The sequence below is a fragment of the Chrysemys picta genome, chromosome 11 (assembly GCF_011386835.1).
Source record: "Chrysemys picta bellii isolate R12L10 chromosome 11, ASM1138683v2, whole genome shotgun sequence".
Taxonomy (NCBI): domain Eukaryota; kingdom Metazoa; phylum Chordata; order Testudines; family Emydidae; genus Chrysemys; species Chrysemys picta.
Genome location: NC_088801.1, coordinates 43,201,258 through 43,220,760, shown reverse-complemented (window position 1 = coordinate 43,220,760; position 19,503 = coordinate 43,201,258). Strand labels below are relative to the sequence as shown.

General features: G+C 42.3%; 1 protein-coding gene and 1 long non-coding RNA gene across 4 annotated transcripts in view; one reads left to right on the top strand and one right to left on the bottom strand.

Annotated features, from left to right (window-relative positions):
* LOC135974139 (uncharacterized) overlaps positions 1–2,078 on the bottom strand; it is a 32,476-nt gene extending 30,398 nt beyond the window's left edge. The window contains exon 1 of the long non-coding RNA XR_010591328.1: positions 1,889–2,078. This is a non-coding gene — a long non-coding RNA (uncharacterized LOC135974139). The remainder of the gene's footprint in view (positions 1–1,888) is intronic.
* Positions 1,218–19,503, top strand: part of NFE2L2 (NFE2 like bZIP transcription factor 2) — a 37,653-nt gene continuing 19,367 nt past the window's right edge. The window contains exon 1 of one of the 3 annotated variants that reach the window (XM_005300456.5): positions 1,218–1,445. In XM_005300456.5, the coding sequence (XP_005300513.1) occupies positions 1,413–1,445 (33 nt within the window). In that variant the 5' untranslated portion in view covers positions 1,218–1,412. Of the gene's footprint in view, positions 1,446–1,566; positions 1,835–2,073; positions 3,852–19,503 lie in introns of those variants that run through there. The other 2 variants (XM_042860692.2, XM_042860695.2) reach the window with 2 other exon arrangements.

The window sequence follows — 19,503 nt, the reverse complement described above, 5'->3', positions numbered from 1 at the left end:
TTCGTGGACTACAGCCCACTTCTTCGGATGCATATAGAATGGAACATATATTGAGGAGATATATATACACACATACAGAGAAAATAAACAGGTGGGAGTTGTCTTACCAACTCTGAGAGGCCAATTAATTAAGAGAAAAAAAGAAGTGGGCTGTAGTCCACGAAAGCTTATGCTCTAATAAATTTGTTAGTCTCTAAGGTGCCACAAGTACTCCTGTTCTTCTTTTTGCGGATACAGACTAACACGGCTGCTACTCTGAAACCTCTCCTATGAGTGTCTCAGGAGATCCCATTATGGTTATCGGTTTATATTAAGAGTTTTGAGAAATGTGTTGCAATTTCCATAGATCCCTCCTCTCCTATTATCATGCCTGGTGCTTCCATGGTAGCTGCCATATTAGTTAACAGCTGTGGGGTGAGATCTGGTGGGAGTGACAGATTCATTTTCCTCTCCAATTCTATTAGAAACTCCTGTGAGGGTTGCTAAATTAGCTCAGAGATGTGGGAAGGGATTTGATGGGACATGGAAGGATCTAGTGGGGTGTGATGGTGAAGGGATCTGGTGGGATGGGTGGGGAAGGATCTAGTACGATCTGTTAAGGAGCTGATCAGTTGGGGTGTGGCAGGATCGGCTGGGAAGGTATCCAGTGAATCTGCTGAGTTGTGATATATTGGGATGGGGGAAATGGATCTGGTACATTGGAATCTGCTGAGATTAAGCAGGCAGGGATCTGTCAGATCTGGTGGAGATGGGATGAGTAATGGTAAATTGGGGAAGGTTTGATAAATTGTGGCAGGATCTGGTGGGGATAGGTTGATAAAGGATCTGATATGGAAGCAATGTGGTAAGCATGGAGAGGGATCTGGTGAGTTGGAATTTGCGGACAGATCTGTTGGAATGGGGAGGGATCTGGGAATAACTTGATATTTGTGCCAGAGACGGGATCTGATGGGGGTGGGTGGTTTTGGGGATAGATGGGAGAGGATGGGGCCGGGTGTGTGTGTGTGTGTGTGGCAGCGATGGGAGGAGAGACGAGGGGCCCGGACGCGCTGCTTTGTAGCAGGGCTCTGGGGGGACAGGCAAGTTGAGGGCAGGGAGGGACTCGGACGGGGTCAGGGTGGTTTGTGACAGGACAGGGATGTGAGGATAGGCGGGGCGGAGCCGAGCCGGCATGGCCTGCCACCCCCGCGCTGCTCCCTGTGGCTGCTGTTGCCGGGATAAGGGCCGCCTCTCCGCTTCCCGCGGTCGTGAGTGGCTGGGGCGAAGGCGGGGCGGAACGGGAGGCGGCTCGCTGTCCCAGCCGTCCGCGTCCGGGGCCGCCCGCTTCACTCCCCCCAGCAGCGTCGAAGCGAGCAGCGGGACAGGGAGCGAGGGTCGCCGCGCCGGGGGTGTCTGTGCCCGCTGCCGCCAGCATGATAGCGCTTGAGGTGCCGCCCGCCCCGCAGGTGAGAGCCGGGGCCTGGACCCCGGGCCCCTCTGCCGGGAGAGAAATGCTCCGGGCCGGGAGCCCGGGGTGCCGCTGGCGCTGTGCCGCCCCCGCTGCCCTGAACTGGGGGCCGGTTCCGGCCGGGTGGTGACACGCCGGGTCATGGGGGGCTGCTGGGTGTCAGGAGAAGCGGGGGTGGAGCAGCGGCCCCGCCCCTGCTCACGGGACCTGCCCGGCTTCCCCCGGCTCCGGGAACGTGATGAGTCACCGGGGCCGGCGGGGGGCAGGTTGGTGCCCGCTGGGTCCTAGGAAAGGCGGGCAGAGCACGGTACCTTCTGGACCCCAGGGCCAAGGGAGAAGCCTGGCGCGGAGCCCCCTGCGCTCCTGGGAAACTGGCGCGTCAGGACGGTGGGTGCCCCAAACTAGCGGCCGCTTCTTATCTTCTGAGAGCTTGGGACTTACCCTTTTGTGACTCAGTTTCCCCCATCTGAACCATGTTGCCCCTTGGAAGAGGCCTGAAATGTGGGTCAAGCAAAGCCAGTAATAGCCACTTGGCTTTAGCCACCTGTGGTGCCAACAAATCTTATACATGGGTTGCCTCGCAGTGCAAGAGGCCGTGGGAGGGTCAAGAGTGGACCCTCCCACTTCTAGTCAGCATCCCTCCCAGAGATATAGAACAGATCCTCTTGATTGCCTGAAAATCTATCGACTGAGGAAGCTAGGGTGAGATCAAAATGCCCTGTGAGTGAAAATAAGTTGCAAAGCTTTCAGTTTTAGCTGTAAGAGATAGTAGCCATAGCAAGCATTATTTTCAAAGAAAGTCTCTCTACCCTCAACAGATTTTACTAAATCTAAAAGATTATTTCTTTTACTACATCCCCACTTCCCCCAGCATGCACTGTAACAGCTGACTCCTTTCCAAATTTTACTACAGCCTTGAAAATCTTAACTACATCATTTTAGTACCTGGCAACATTCAGGATAGCTAGTGCGTGTAAGAGATTGCAATGCTGATTCTGGGCAGTGGCCCTCAGATGCTGGAACTGGCTTGAAGTCGTTTCCATCATATACAGGGTTTACAGTTTGGCTCTCAGCACCTCCATTACACAAATTGTTCCAGCACCCCTGGTGGCCCTCGAGACCCCATGGATCTGTGTGATATTTAGTCTGTATAAAATATAAAACATGTCACTGCGTTTGAATTTTGAAGGCCCTACATCGCTTATTCCTTATTTGGGTGAATTATTTTAGAGTGGGTGGCTTTTGGCTTTAGTTGAAAGTTGATTGTTGTCTGTCACAATTTCCCTGAAAGGGCCCTTTCCGCTCTATAGCGTGTGATCCTTAGTGCGCTGAGCCAGGAACAAGTTGGAGCTGTTGCACAATCATTTAGTTCCCCAGGGCTGTTACGTTTTTGGAATTAGCCTTTCAAGTGGAGCTTCAGAATGTGTAAACCAGCATATATAGTTCTGTGTTGCCTTAGCTAATTTAGAGGGTATAATCTCTGTTGTGTTATCTGAACATAAATTTTAAATATTAAAAATTCTTTCAACTATTTTATGCTAGCTTCTTTATTTCATGTTTCTACATAAAATATATGTAGAGTTGAGTAGTTTCGCTCCATAACAAGTTTCTTCAGGGGCATATAATGACATTCTCTTTCATAATCTTGTGCTACCAAATGTATCAATTGTCTAAACGCTGAAAAAATTAACTTAAGTTATTTCACTCCTTTATGGAAAACTGTAGTTTTTTAAAGGGTGGAGAGAATAGTTGAAAAGTAAACCAATTTATTCTCCAATTTTAGTTTACAGATGTTTTGTGTTCATTTTTTCCTTTCTTGTTTATAGGGAAATTTATTGTTTGTTGGGGAAGGGATAGCTCAGTGGTTTGAGCATTGGCCTGCTAAACCTAGCGTTGTGAGCTCAATCCTTGAGGGGGCCACTTAGGGATCTAGGGTAATAATCAGTACTTGGTCCTGCTAGTGAAGGCAGGGGGCTGGACTCAATGACCTTTCAGGGTCCCTTCCAGTTCTATGAGATAGGTATATCTCCATATTATTAAATAGGTGGAATAAACTCAGGAGTAAAGTGTGTATTCTAAATTTTATGTCCTGTGTTTAGGTTCATTCTGATCTTGGTCATAAGGTCTGTGCTTGTACAAACATTTAGATAACACAGTGGTGAGCATATGTATGTTTTTTTCAGGGGCTAGGTATCCTACACCCTTTCTTTAGGGCAGTGGTTCTCAACCAGGGATATGTATACCTCTGGGGGGTACACAGAGGTTTTCCAGCCAGTACATCAACTCATCTAGATATTTGCCTAGTTTTACAACAGGCTACATGAAAAGCACAAAGTCAGTACAAACTAAAATTTCATACAGACGACGACTTGTTTATACTGCTCTATATACAATACACTGAAATGTAAGTACAAGATTTATATTCCAATTGATTTATAATGTAAAAATGAGAAAGTAAGCCATTTTTCAGTAATAGAGTGCCTTGACGCGTCTATATTTTTATGTCTGATTTTGTAAGCAAGTCGTTTTTAAGTGAGGTGAAACTTGGGGGTATTCAAGACAAATCAGACTCCTGAAAGGGGTACAGTATTCTGAAAAGGTTGAGAGCTACTGTTTTAGGGGATAGCATCCATTCACAAAGTTTCAGCTACACCTTTATGCCAGTATCACACAAATCTACCTCCCCACTCTTGACCTGTCTCCCTCTATCCAACACTGCTTCTTTTCTCTCTGTTCATATCATTTAAAAATTCCACCTGGGCCTTCATCATCTCTTAACTTCGCTACTACAACTGCCTTGTGTCTGGCCTCATTCTTAGTTGACATCTATCAATTCCTTGCAAAATGTTGCTGCTAAGGTCATTTTCTTGGCTTATTTTGACTGTCAGCCCCCCTCCAAATTCCTCCTGGTACCACCTTGTGCACTGCATCAAATTCATGCTTTTTTTGTTCTCCTCTTTAAAGCCTTTAGCAACTATGGGCTTGTCTACACTTACAGCACTGCAGTGGCACAGCTGCACTGGTGCAGTTGTGCTGCTGTAGTGCTTAATGAAGATGCTACCTATGCCAATGCGTGTCCCATTGGCGTAGGACTCTACCTCCCCGAGAGGAGGTAGCTGTGTTGACAGGAGAAGCCCTCTCATCAACATAACGCTGGTTACACAAGGAGTTAAATTGGTTAAATACGTTGCTCCGGGAGTGGATTTTCCACAACCCTAAGCAACATAGTTATATCAACATAAGTTTGTAGTGTAGACCAGGGCTATGCCTCCCCCTACTTATCTACTTTTTTTTTTTTTTTTTTTTAATCTTCTTTGCTCTGTCAGTAATGCTAGCTTTCATTGCCTGCTTGCCCACTTCTATAAGTGACTTAATCCTTTGTTTCATGCAGCTTCTTAAACATGTAATACTTTTCCCGAGCTGGTCTGCAGAGCCACAAATCCTCTCTTCCTGAAGACCCACTCTTTGTTTAGCTATTCTGATACATTGTCATATTTTATGGTGTAATAAAACTAATGCTTAAATTTATTACATGGAAAATTCTAATATCTTTTTTCTATAAAATATTTAAATGTATAACAAGGGATGGGGAAGGTATATTAAAATACTATCAGTTTAACTCCTTGATTTCTGTGAGCCAGCAGAACCTGAGGTGTGTGCCCTCAAAGCAATATGCCCACTTGTTTGGGGAGGGACAGGGCAGATGTCCAAGCAGCCAGCAATCCCTGCTCCATAAAGGGCCTGTGGGCAGGTGACATAGCTCTAAAAAGTGAATGTGAGAGACCCAGGAGGGAATGGGACCAGGATTGAGCCCCAAATAAAATTTTAAGTGGCTTCCTTCTGATACAAACCCCAGGAGAGGGAATGACAATAGCGCTCTCTGCATTATTCTTGGGGTGAATTTTACTTGTGTGTAGGAAGATGAAAATGGCTTTTTTGCTATTAAACACTAACAGGTGGTTGAAAATGCTTACTGTAGATAAGAGTACAATGAAATAAGTGTCAAGTGCTTCACTTCTGAAAGATAAGATAAAGGAATATTACAAGATTTGTGATGGGCCTCCTTTAAAGGTCATGTTGGATGACAGATAATATTGAATTAAATGGAGAGATAGTGGTGTATACCTCTTGTAGCTTTGTAAGGTATCCAAGTGAATTTAACAAAGGTTACTAACTTCAAGTTTTGAGCATTATGATGGGAAGAGTGGAAAATGAGTACCTTCCCAATATGATTAAAGTTGTGAGGAAGGGAGAGCTATGTAGTTAAGAGTTTAGACTGGAGCGAGACCAATAGTAAAAACTGGTAAATTGTCTCAGAAAATATTAGAGTATATGCATAGGGGAATCTGTTAGGTTTTTTCCTCTGGCAAAGTATCCTGAAGAATATGGATCTGCTGTCATGCTATCTGTATTACAGAAAGCTTTTACCAAGTTTTTACTAAGCAAATTACTTGTCACTGTTAGATTTTAACTAAATTGCCAACTAAATGAATTTATTTCTGTCTCATATCTTCATGCTAGATCACCTTCATATAAGTAGAGCCCTACCAAATTCATTTCACAGTCATAGCATTTTAAAAATTGTAAATTTCATTATTTCAGCTATTTAAATTTTGAAATTTCACAGTGTTGTAATTGTAGGGGTCCTGACCTGAAAAGGAGTTGGGGTAGGGGGGTGGGTTGCAAGGTTATTATAAGGGGGTTGTGGTATTTTTACCTTTACTTCTGCACTGCTGGTGGCAGCGGTGCTGCCTTCAGAGCCGGGCAGCTGCAGAGCAGCAGCTGCTGGCTGGGAGCCCAGCTCTGAAGGCAGAGCCACCGCCAGCACAGTGCAGAAGTAAGGATGGCATGGTTTGGTATTGCCACCCTTACTTGTGCGCTGCTGTCTGCAGAGCTGGGCCTTCGGTTAGCAGCCACCACTCTCTGACCACCCAGCTCTGAAGGCAGCAGTGCAGAAGTAAGGGTGAAATGGTATGGTATTGCCACCCTTACTTCTGCGCTGCTGCTGGCAGGGTGCTGCTTTCAGAGCTGGGCGCCTGGCTAACTGCTGCCGCTCTCTGGCTGCCCAGTTCTGAAGGCAGCGCCAATGTAAGGGTGGCAATACCATGATCCCCTAAAATAACCATGTGACCCCCTTGCAACTCCCTTTTAGGTCAGGATCCCCAATTTGAGAAACTCTGGTCTCCCCATGAAATTTGTAAAGTATAGGGTAAAAGCACACAAGACCAGATTTCATGGCCCGTGACGTGTTTTTTCATAACCGTGAATTTGGTAGGGCCCTACATATAAGAAAGGGACTTCAGGAGAAGACAAACAAATACATCCTGTAGCCATTTATGACATTCATTAACAGATCCTAGTGAGCACTCCTTCCTGGCCGTCCAGTAGGACTGCTGTGAGGGGAATCCAAGCTTCTCTGCTCTGGATCCCCATGGTGTTTCAGGCTCCTGAAATCCAAATGGAGTCCAGCCACTGCCCCAATGTCTGGGTCCCTGGGCGCACACTCAGGGTGCAGATCTTCTCTGGCACCCCCCTCCAAGTGTCAGAACCTGCTATTCAGCCGCTGTGCTCCTCTGGATGCAGTACTGGCCCTTCAGACTCCCCAGTACTAAAACACACCCTTAAGGAGTGAAGCTTCTGGTTTATAATTTAACACTCTCAGCGGCATGCAGCAGTTGTGAAGCAGTCTGTACACTCATTTTGTTCAGTCTAATATATTTATGCTCTATATTTTCCTGTGCTTTCATGATTAAATATAAAGATCATACACAATAAAACATTCTAAATGCAATGTCCCTCACTAGCTCACCCTTCCGTTGGGAGTCCTGGGGGAATTATCTGTGTTCGTCAGGCAGGATCCTCCACCCCTCTGCCTTCCTTGCCCCTGCAGCAGCCTCTGTCATCTTAATCTGGTGCAAAATGGCTCTACCCCAGCTCCACAGCCTGCGTCTGTGCTGGCCCTCCGAGCAAGGCACTAGGGAGCTGGGGACTTGCTGTCTCAAACTGAGCCGCTCTGACCCTTCCTGCCCTTGCCATCCCCTTGCTTCCCTTTCAATCACCCCCTCCTTGACCTTCATCCTCCCTACTGCCTCTTCCCTGTCACCCTTAACTCCTGCTCATTGCCCCCCTCCTAGCCCTGCCCCGCTGCAGTGGCAGATGAGTGCAATGCCCAGCCTGTTACCATGGGGTGGGTGCTCCCGGCAGGCAGCTCTGATTCCCCTGTCAGCTCACTGTGTACTCTGTCCTTCATGTTTGTCTGGAACAAAAGGAGAGCAGGAACTTATCACATAAATGTGTTTTCCCAACCAATGCTTTTCCCTCCCTTGGCATGCCTGGGCTGCTTTGTGATTATGGGGTTGCTCAGCAGTGCTGGGCTGTGCAGGCTGTCCACACTGGTTTGTTATTGTAGGGTCACTTGTACTCAATGGTTTATTATTGTAGGGTTGCTCAGGAGTGTTGAGTTCCTGGCAATTTTATTTTTCTTTAAATAGAGGAAAATAAGAGGATGAAAGCCTTTGATTTGGGGAAAAACTGACCCAGATTCCCAAGGGTAGTGGTTTTGGAGGAAGAGATGGAGAGGCTCCGTGCCTGGTGCTATGTACAGAGGTGGATCCAGGTCCTGCCCAGGAGGCACGGAGCAGATCATGTGCAGAACACCCCAAATCCTCGAGCAGGTGCTGGTGTCTCCAAGAACTGGCTTGCTGGATGCTGCACCCCTAAGCTGGTGCCCCCTAGAGGGAAAAGGCCCCACATCCCATTCCCCATCTTGGGGCTGTATTGGATCCAATGCTCCCTAGTATCTAAAGCCATTTGTCCCATTCTTTGTGCCTTCCCCAACTTCACAGTAATGGAACAGTTCTATTTTCTCTCATTCTCTTGTGCTGGGTTTTTTTTTTGTTCCAGAATGTTTTTGTCTGCAGCTCTGGGCTTCAGAGACTGCACATAGACCTTTGGGGTGTTATGTGTTGATGATCCTTCCCTTTTCCCCCCACTAGGAGACTGAGGAGTGGTTTCTCAGCAGCCCAGGGTCCTATTGTCATTGTTCAGTATTTGTTTTGGGGAGTGGTCACTGTGTGCCAGGTGCTGGGGTGTGGGCCCTTTACTGCAGCTTTCCACGGATTCTCACGACTAATGTCTGTTCTAGGAAGGGAGTCCAGAGGGAATAGGGTGACCAGACAGCAAGTGTGAAAAATTGTGACGGGGGTGGGGGGTAATTGGAGCCTATATAAGAAAAAGACCCCAAAATTGGGATTGTCCCTATAAAATCGGGACATCTGGTCATCCTAAGAGGGAGGTGTGTGTTGGGGAGGGAGTCCCTTGCCACTTCCAAATAGGCAGACACCGGTCTCATTGCAACTCAGCTCAGCCTGGTGCAGAAAGGCCTAGAGGAGAGACCTGCTCTCCGTGTGCAAGTGGTGTGTGTGTGTGTGTGAGGGTAAGTACATGCATGGGTTGTATTGCTGAACGGAGGTTGCATATGGGGGTATATGATTGGTTGGGGTTGTCTGTGTGTGGGTAGGAGTCTATGGGATTGTGTGTTCTGCCCTGTGAGCTCCTTTATAGACTTCTCCTCTACTTCTTTTGTGCCCAAAACACCCTCCCTTCTGACAGGAGGAGGAAGCCTTTTCTCCCAGGTACAGCAAACCTATTGTCCCAAGGTGTTTTACTTTGAATAGATGATCATTGAGTGCTGATCACTCACCATAGTCTCTGGCCTGGCAGAGACATGAAACAACCCTGGTAACTCATTGGGGATCCATCATACATGACTGTAATTTCATAATATAGTTTCAGAAGTGGTACAGACAGAACCCCCATTTGTCACACTAACAGAGAACTTTTGAGTTAGTGAAAAAGGGCCTCACCGTTATCCCTTGACAGAGGAATTCTACAGCTATATGTCATGTGAGGATAAGTGTTAAAATCTGAATAAAGCCAGATCTCTAAGAATAAGGACAAAATATAACCGAGTAGAGGAGGGAAGAACACAATCTCTAAAAAAAAAATTGGTACCCAAACTTTAGAAAGTGTCTGTTAGTTGTGGGTGTCCCCTTTTTAGTGTGTTCAACTTGAGACGTAGCTCTTGTCTACACTAAGAAAATTTACAAAGCAAACAAAAACTCACTCCTTCAGTGAAACCAGTGGAAGCTGTAATGTAGACAAGGCTCCAGGAGTCTCTGATGTATTTAACTGTTTCTGTGGGTCTAAATGTAATGGTGATAAAATACCAGAAGCTGCTGTAGTGTTGATAAAGCTCTAACTCCTACCAGTTCAAATAGGCAGGATTTTTTTTGTGTGTGTGTGTGTAAATATCCAAAATGTGTACATAGTCCTGTGTCCTGCTGAGAATCTACAGCTACAATTGAAATGAACAGAGGTGTGAGTGCTCAGCACCTCTTAAAATCAGGGCCTAAAGAACTCAAGTTTAGCACCTAAAGTTAGAGATGTTTGGCCTAAATTACTCATTTGAAAAATGTTTTCAAGAGACCAAACTGGGAGGGAAAGAAAACATTCAATGTAGGCAAGGAGCAGCTGGATTATCTCACATGTATGTAAGAACTACAGCCATTTTTACGGTACTGTGTGGGAGGTTTGTGTACATTTCCCATCAATGTTTCAGAGGGAAGAATAACTTTGGCTCCTTATCCCCGCCTTTTTTGAAAAAGTGGGGAAAGTTTACATTGGCTCTCAACCATAAAGGCCAAAATATGTAACTGAAAATGAATGACTGATCAAAATAAAATATTTACAAACTGTACCATTTCCCATACCCAAAATCTGTGCTTTTCTTTTCTGTTGAGTCATTTCCCTTTAGTTTAGAACTCACCAAAAACAGAGTATTAACTGTTTGGAGGATAGTGCTCCCTTTGTGGTCCTAACCAAAATCAATTTAGTAAGCCAGGGTGGGGAAGGGTATTAATTTTCTTAAGTTCCATGGAACCTCTGTGGAATAGATAGGACCACTTGGTTTGAGAAATACTGGAAGTGGAAGAAGAAAATTCTAATGAAAACCTTGATCAATCGGTCCTTCAGCCCTCGTATGGATTGTGCCGATCACAACACATGTTCCATTCTTCTCGTATCCTGGCCTTCTTTTTCCATGTGTGGCCATGTCTTTTCATGATAAAATCTTCCCATCTCTTTGGAGATCGGCTGAGTGGTCACTTCAGTTCCCGTGGGTACCACTTGGCAACAGCTGCAGTCCATCAATTGTCCGCTATATGCCTGGCCCATCACATTTTACCATGCCTACTCTCAACGACGATATCCTGCACTCCACTTTGCTGTCTGATCACTTCATTGGGGACTCGGTCGCAGATTGAAATTCCCAGAATTCTTCTTTCCCTCACCCTCTCCATGACAGACAGTTGCTACTCCTGTGTCTTCGTCAGTGCCCATGTTTCGCTGCCGTACAACATTGCTGGCAGTATTGTTGTGTTGAAGAGGCTGGCATGTGTTGCCTTGTTGTTGTTGGTTGGTTGGTTGGTTTTCCCCCACCACCACCTTGAAGGATATCCTTGATAGAATTAAATGTGCACCAGCCTGCTTTCTTTGCGAGAGTTCACCTTCCTGATTGTAGGGCATGTTAATTTCTTGGCCCAAATAGACATATTGGTCAACTTCTTCTATTTGTTCTCCCTGGATTGTTATTTGGACTTTTGGCAAGGTATCAGACCGCATAAATTTCGTTTTGAAGCAGTTAATTTTCAATCTGACTTGGCTGCTTTTTGTGTTGAGTTCTCGCAGCATTTTCTGTAGTTTGATAGTATTTTCGGCGATCAACAAAATATCATCCATGAATCTGAGATGGTTTAACTGCTCTCCGTTGATGTTGATTCCATCCTTCCAATTCATCCACCTCATTACTATTTTGAGAAAAACTCTTCACAGCCTTGGTGAAACCGTGTCTCCTTGTTTCACACCTTTCTTAACTGGGATGTGAAGGGAAGTATCAAAGTTATATCTGTAGTGCAGTCAGAATTTGCTTCCTTTAATAGTTTGATATAATTTGTGTTGATGTCCTGCTCAAGCTTTTAACACTGCATTGATCTCTGTGCTGTTGACCGCTTTTTTGTGGTTGACGAAGGCAATACGTGAAGGGAATTTGTATTCCCTTGAGCATACCAATAGCTGGTTTATAGTAGAAAATATGGCCATTGTGCTGAAATTCCTTCAAAAGCCTGCCTGCTCTCTTGGCTGCTGCTCGTCCAGACTCTGTGAGAGTCGGTTTATTATTATTATTATTTTGGTGAACTGCTTGTAGACATGAGAGCAGGCATATTGGACGATAGCTCTTTAGATTTTTATGATTGCCCTTCTTGTACAGCAGAATGGTATTGGACTCCTTCCAGTTAGATGGCATCTTCTGAATTTCCACAGAACAGCTAAACCTCTGAGCAAGGGTTTTGCAGAGGTCTTAGCCTCCAGCTCTTATAATTTTGATTGTCAGTCCATCTTTACCTGGGGCTTTTCCTTCCTTCATTTGGTGAACTGCAAGTCAAACTTCTCTGACAAGGACTGGGAGTACATGCTCATTGGTCTGTTGAAGTATTGGTACTGGGACATTTATCTGAGATGCGAACAGTTCAATGCAGAAATCTTTGCAGACTGCTTCCATCCCTGTTCTCTCGATTACTGGTTTTCCATCCCTGTTCTTCAGCGTCATTATTGTTGACCTGTATAGTGTCAATTCCCTTTTGCATTTTTTTGAGGCTTCTGCAATCTTCAGCTATCTTTAAGAGCCTTTCATATCCATACTTCTCAAAGTCCTCCTTTAGTCTTCTTCTTATCAACTTGCAGAGGAGGGGGTACTCAAGTTTTGTCACCATCATTTTGCTTCGTATTCCTCCACTTCTTTAGCAAGTTCCCTGTTTCCTCCGAGATTCTTCCCTTCGCTCTTTCTTTCTTGGCTAATTTCATGCCTTGCCTCAACTTTATTAGTGACTTTTTATAATCATCATAGCAGTTATCTAAAAGACTCCAGTCTTCCTTGGAAATGTTCACTTTCAAGATTGCCTCGTCAAATATTTTTGGTCGCTGTCTCTGATTTGCTTCTCCATCTTTTTGTTGAAGTTGAGCCATGCTCTGAGCAAGCTATGGTCACTACCGGTGTTAAATGATGGTACTACTAAGATGTCTTGTACAATGCACCGCTTATCAATCAGAATATAGTCAATCTCGTTCTTGTTCTTCGCATTGGGCATGATCCATGTCCTCCACCTCTCAGCCTTCCTCTTAAACCAGGTGTTACCAATAAACATTTCTTTCGTCTTCACCAGAGGTGCCAGTCGCTCTCCTCATGGATTTTGTTTGCCAATGCCATGCCTTCTTTCCGCTCTTCCAACTTTGGAATTGAAATCTCCTATCAGGATCATATATGTGGATTTTTGAGCGAGGGTTTCCTCAAGCTCCTGATGGAATTCTTCCTCTTTGCTTGTGCTTGTGGAAGCATAGATCCGAATAATCTTGAGGATGCTGTTCTTGTTCAGTTGGAGGAGTAGCACTCCGATGTGCGATGACTTGAACTTGCAGGAGATGATTTTTGAAGACCTTTCCTTGTTGATGATGAAGCAGATTCCTCCAGTGGTTCTCACACCTTCTCCTTTTCCCAACATGATGGCACTTTTGTCTCTCCACTTCACTTCCATCTCCTTTCTTTGCCACATTTCACAGAGACCAAGGATGTCGCAGGCTGTCGTTGCCTTCTCCTCCGTTTGATGGTTGATCGAATTGTCTCTCGTCAGTGTCCTGCAGTTATAGGTGCACACTGAGAGGGCAGTCCTTTTTCTGGCCCCTGAGATTCTGAACAGACTCTCATTGACTGAACTCCCCACCACCGTCGTAGAACAGATAGAGGAGTGCACAAGGAGTTGGGGACCATTTATTCATGTTGTTGTTTTAGCCATTTCTTCATCCACCCACTGGCTATGCTGTCAGTGGTTCGTTTACCTCCTCAGCTGAGCTAGCACCCAGCCTCAAGACGGAGGACAGCTGTCCTCTCCATGGGTTTGAAGTCTGACACCTTAATAGCATGGTTGAACCTACTGAAGAATACACTCCGCCATCCTCACTGTCAGACAAGCCAGGATCACTCCTGCACCACTTTGAGGCTTGGAGGTAGGATTTAGCAGCAGCAAATGAACACATGACATTTCAATTATCTACTTCTGAATTATACCATTGTTCTATCGATAATTACCAAACTTAATGTTAACTTTGGTCCTTCAACAAGAAGCTATAGAAGCTTTTCAAAAGCATCAAAAAAGCATTGATACGAGACTGTCTTAATAAAACAACGCCAGTTTTGTTTTATTTAGTTTACAGAAACATGATAAACTGGCATACCTAAGAAGGAAGGATGTCTCTCCATTAGATATAAAAAAAAAAGACTATGCATTTTGTTATTGTAACATCAGAGCTATGCAATTCATTTTTTTTTTTTTAATGGAAAGGGAGGAAATAAAAATTTCATTTAAACTACTCTGTAGCAAGGTTGTTGCCTGTCTTGACTATAGAATGGTACCATACAATGCGGTTTCTAATCAATATTATTTCTTAACAAACACATTCACACATCTTTCTGCATCTGTATATTAAACCAAAGAAACTAGGGGTGTCAGGAAAGGTTTAGTTATGTAAAAATGACTTTGGGTTGGGTGAAGGTAGGATTTTAATTTGCTTTTGTATCTGCCACATCAGCTTTTTTTCCCCTTTCTCTTTGAAATGATGCAAAGATAAGTTTAGTATTGTTAAACCATTGAGTATAAATGTGCCAGGTTGTGAAGGTGCGGTGTATTTACAATAATTGTATTGACTGAGGCTTAGTGGAGCACAAGTCTCAACAGTAACCCTGTTGGCACGAATTAAATATTAATCCCTTGCTGCTGTGTTTTGAATTGCAATCAGCAAAAAGTCCTCCAAAGTCACAAGGTTAATCACCTAGTTAAAGTTTGTTTTGACTCAAAAAGCATCACTTTCCAACCCTAAATAATGTATTTCTTTAGTTTAGCAGGTTCTTAAAAAAACAAACATTTTGTTTTAAAAATCTATTCCTTTTTTGATATAAGTTTGACAGAGAAAGTTAAGATTGTATATACAGGATGTGGCAAAGAGCAAATTTTGGTAAATGGAAAGTCACAACAAATTGTACAAATTCTTTTTCTTTGTAGTAATCTAGTTTAACAGGTTTTGGAAAAAGTTCATCTACTGCTTATGCAACCTTTTTACTTAAAGCAAAAAGAGTCAGGTAAGAGTAGTTGAACACATGAAACAGTAAACTTGGCATTTTCAAAAGCAGACTGATTTACAGTAGAACTTTAATACTGATTAAACCTAATAGCCTTGTGACATGTTTGTTTTACTAAGCTAAGCAATTACATCCCAGTAAGAAATGTAGCCAATGAAACTATCAGTGATATATAAATATATAACTACATTAAAACATGAAAGCCTAGTCTGAAGATAAAATGAGCAAAGGAATTTGGAGTTAAAGTATGCAATGTGTTTTTTAATATTTTTTTTACTTGGAGTTGGAGTTTGGACAGGAAAAAGCAATGACAGCAACAGTCACTCCTTAACTGTTGGTAATATGTTTACTAACCATAAACTTAGGTATTGCTCAAGTCTGAGAATAGTAGGTTACTGTACACAATACGGTAGTGAAGCATGAGCAGTGAACACTTTAACTATGGATTTTTTTTTTAATTAATTTTTAGAATTTTTCTAAAAAGAGAAAAGTAAAATGAAAAAACATTAGAACAAGAGGAAAGTATGCATTCCTCAAAGGAGTGCACTGTTTTACTTTCAGCTTGTATCCTTGTGACCCAAGAGTACATGTTTTAAACAAAGCCCTTTCCAAGCACGCAACTGTCTTAAGCCGTAACTAGGGCTGTGAATTTGGTTTATAAAGTTATTTGGATAACTGAGAAATTTACTGTCATCAAATTTGGAGAAAAATGGTGGTGTAGTTATGTGACCTCTTTGGAGATGAACAGTTTTTCTTTTTTATGAAGCCTCTTCTGTTTCTAGTCTCCAGCCATTTTGAATTCTTTCTAAAATATTTGCTCAGATTTTGTAACAGACATTTTATTGTAGCCCTAGCACCGATAAACCAAAACAGTGATTGAATACATGGTTTTGTCTGCTTTGGTTTTATGTTCCATAGTCTCATTTCATAACAATAACACAAAAATGACAATTTGATGCATCAGAGTCATAGTATGGAAATGTTAATAAGTGGGTCTCATAATAAATAAGCTTATTTTTGGTAACAGTATAATTATTACAATTTTTTTTTAATTCCTAGCACAGATATTAATGTGACATTGAGTAAATTTCAGATATTATACGTAGGCTGGGGTAATTTATATGCTGCAGAGCAGCATGAAGATGTAAATTAGACTAATTGGCTCAGTGTAAATTTAGCTGTGCAGTTGGAATGTATATTAAAGTTTTTTTAGAAATGTTACTGTGCAAATACAGTAATGGCTATATCCCTTAGCATTGTCCCTTTAAAAAGGCCCTACCCTTGACCAACCCTACAGTATTTGTTGCTTTATTTGAAAAAATGCCCCTGTGATAATGGGAGGCAAAATGCTAGTCCTCCATAACAACTTAATCCCAGATCAGTAGCTGAATGGCCCTGCAACAAGAAATGCAACAGCCATGAGAGTATTGTGCTCTCCTGAAACAACTTCATTCTTTTTGAGTGGGCAGGGGATAAAAACTGATATGAAATCTACTTTCTGAAGTCCTCTGGGAGCAGGCCTTTTCTGAATGTCAGTTCCCTGCTACCTCGTAAGTATGGGGGAAACAGGTAGAACAGTGTGATGAAATGATGGCCATGTACACACTGTCAGTTATGGTAAGTTAGTTTCCTATGGTCATACACATGAAATTCTGGGATTTTAACAGTGTTGCAACTTTTGCTTAGGAGACTAACAGCATATACAATACTGTGAAGACTGTGAGGTTTTTCTACACTGATTGATATATCTTTTAATTTCTGCTAAGTCCAGTTTCTAACTTGACATTCATCCACATCAAACAACCACACCTGGTGTTATTTGGGAATATTGTCAGCAGACTTAAAAGGGTCAGTACTGAAATAAGCTCTTTTGTCTTGAGGTGGTCCCTTCAGGTCAGAACTGAGGCACATTACTACAGGGAAGCCTGCTCTGTCCAACCATTTCTGTATCTGTGTTATAGACAGAGGACATCACTCTCCAAGACAGACTTTTTTTATTTTTTAATGAGTAATAAAACTAAAAAGGAGGGGTAAAGAAATATCAGTTAAATTTAATGGCATCCCAGTATCTCAGCCCCAAGTGGTATACAATCAGACTGAAAATGTCAAATTTCCAGGATTTAAAACTGGAGCTGAAAATTAATTTTAAATTCTTTCAAACCTTTTAAGGAAAGGCCTTCTTTGTTGCTGTGTGACACTGGAAAAAAGTTACCCACTGCAGTTTAAAAATTATTGCTGTTTATTGTATTGGTATTGCATGCTATATTTTGTAAGTATGATATAATCCAGGCAGAGCCTCTTGCAAAACATGGCTTACATACCTGACAAGTTGACTGTGCTTGTGTGTTAATCTGTCAAGACACCTTTTAAAAAAAAAATCAGTTTTGTTTTGTTCTTGAGGGCTTGCCTATTTGCTGCATTTGAGATTAATATCCCATTATGATACTTTGAAAAAGTCTTCACATAACTCATCTAAAGAAAAGTTGCTATGACTAAATGGAGCTAGTCAATCTTTTCATGGCTGCTTGGTCATAACAAGCTAAGAGGAAATTCCTTTTATTTTTTTGAAATGCTTATGACTAAGAGTGGTACTTGCCTGCTCGCCACTCCAATTGGGATGGAACAGTGATTGTGCCACTGGAATGAATGTTGTTTGAAGTATCCTGCTCAAAACTTACAAGCAGCATGGCATAAAATAGTCAGGATTTTCTACCTGCCCCTAGCTGCTTTTGGCATTCCACATCTCGATAGGTTGGACCTTCAGTCCCTTTATCTTCTGGCAGTTTCCCAGAGTGATAGATACTGCTGGGCAAGATGCTTGGACACTCTGTCATAAAACAGGATATTCCAAATTAGGTTTAGTCGCACCTAAATCATCTCATGACTTCACATGTTAACAAGTGCCCTAATTTCTGCCTTTGGCCATCTTGCAGCATTTTCAGAGGTTGGCTTCTTCAGAGCTGTGCTCCAAAAGCTGCTTTGTAACATAGTGATCTCAAAGAAGGGATTGTGGGTTAGAGTGTTATGTGCATCATGATCTAAAAATTGGTGCAGCTCAGTTCCTACAAGTGACAGGATTCTGGGAAAACTTGATCTCAGGCAAACTTAACCAGAGAAGCCACCCAAGGAGTGACTGGTATATTCTGAAACAGTGGTAAGTGGACTAATTGTTCCTTTGCAACTAGTGCTTGTCATCTACACTGATGTTGCACTGGTAGAGATTGACATAGTGGTGGATGATATGGTGGCTAGACATCTTTAGAGCAAATGTAGTTTAGTCAGTGGTGTGATCACCTGTGTGTGCACTGTTTAAGATATGTGACAATACAGAATTTCAAAGTCCATTATGGGGTCCATGCATTGCACGTTAACATTTACTAGGGTAGATAAGGCCATAAGCAAGGTAACTCTGAATCCAGGAATTTAGAAGCTCTGCTCAGCTTCTAAGTTTCCGTTAGTCAAACATCTTCAATTAAAGGAATTTCCACTGGTACTTTTAACATCTTTGAGCAAAATAGCTGTTTATACATCAGTCTATGCAGATTTTCAACTGTAATTCTGCAGAGGAATGGTTATGCACTCAAAAGTCAGTAAGAGGTTTAAATTTACAGCCTCAAGGGTTGCATCACTAGTCAAATGCAGTATGCAGCGGAAACAAATTCACTTGATTTTATTGAAAGGTATAAATTATCTTGATGGGGATTTTTTTTAAGATTCCTAAGTAAATTCCCATATCATTATTATTATTATTAAGACTGAAAGCAGAAGTACTTTAAAAATAATCTCATTACAGTGTTGTAATTTGAAAAAAGTTGTTAAAAGTTAGGAAGTTCAGAATCAGAAACTTCTGACAGTTGGATTCTGAATTTCTAATTTGACCATTTGGGCTACAAACCTTGCATGTAGAAATAGTGTGGTGTTGTCTTATGCTGGCATAACATAAGGACAGACATTTTAATAGAAAGGAACACACAATAGTTTCTCTCTTGAGTTCCATAACTCTCTCAAATAGAATTTGAGAATATAATTTAAATGTAGGAACCTTGGGTCAGTTCCTCAGCTGGTGTAAATTGGTATAGCTCAACTGAATTCATTGGAACTACACAGATGTATGCCAGATGACGTTCTGGCCCCTTTCCATCTGCTGCATTAGGAACTTGGCCTTTCCAGTCCACACTGGGGAATCGTTGCTCACCTTTTAGCTCTTCTGGATATCTATAGATAACCCTCTATATTTAATATGCTGGTAAAAAGAAAAATGGCAGCCATTTAAGTAATTAAGTTATTGATAGGAATCTCTAAAGATCTTACAGAATGATCTGGACTATCTCTGTACTGTTTACATCAGAAACATAGCATTATTGTAAATGCAAATAGATATGATACTCTGAAAAATAAGCTTTTAATAAATTGTGTGTTGTGGCTGAATATTACAAAATCCTTATGACATGACCATACTTTAATATTAGAATCTAGCAGAGATTTATTTTAAAATATATTTAAAAGATTACTAATCTGTTATAATGTGAATTCACTGTGTTGCCCAGAATATTTTAGCTCATATTTTTAGTGACCACTTTATTTTTAATCTAATTTTCCTATTGTTTAATCTGGCACAAGGAGGTCAAGTAACTTGCCCAAGGGGACAAAATGATACAGCCAGAATTAGAATTTGGGATCCTCCTTCTACTGTATTTTCCTGAAGCCATGACCTACAGGTTATAATCCTGTTCTTTTGCCTAACAAGTTGCTTCTAATTTTAGACGAGAAGAAGTTAAATCTCTGCTTTCTTCCATAGTATCTTCTATTG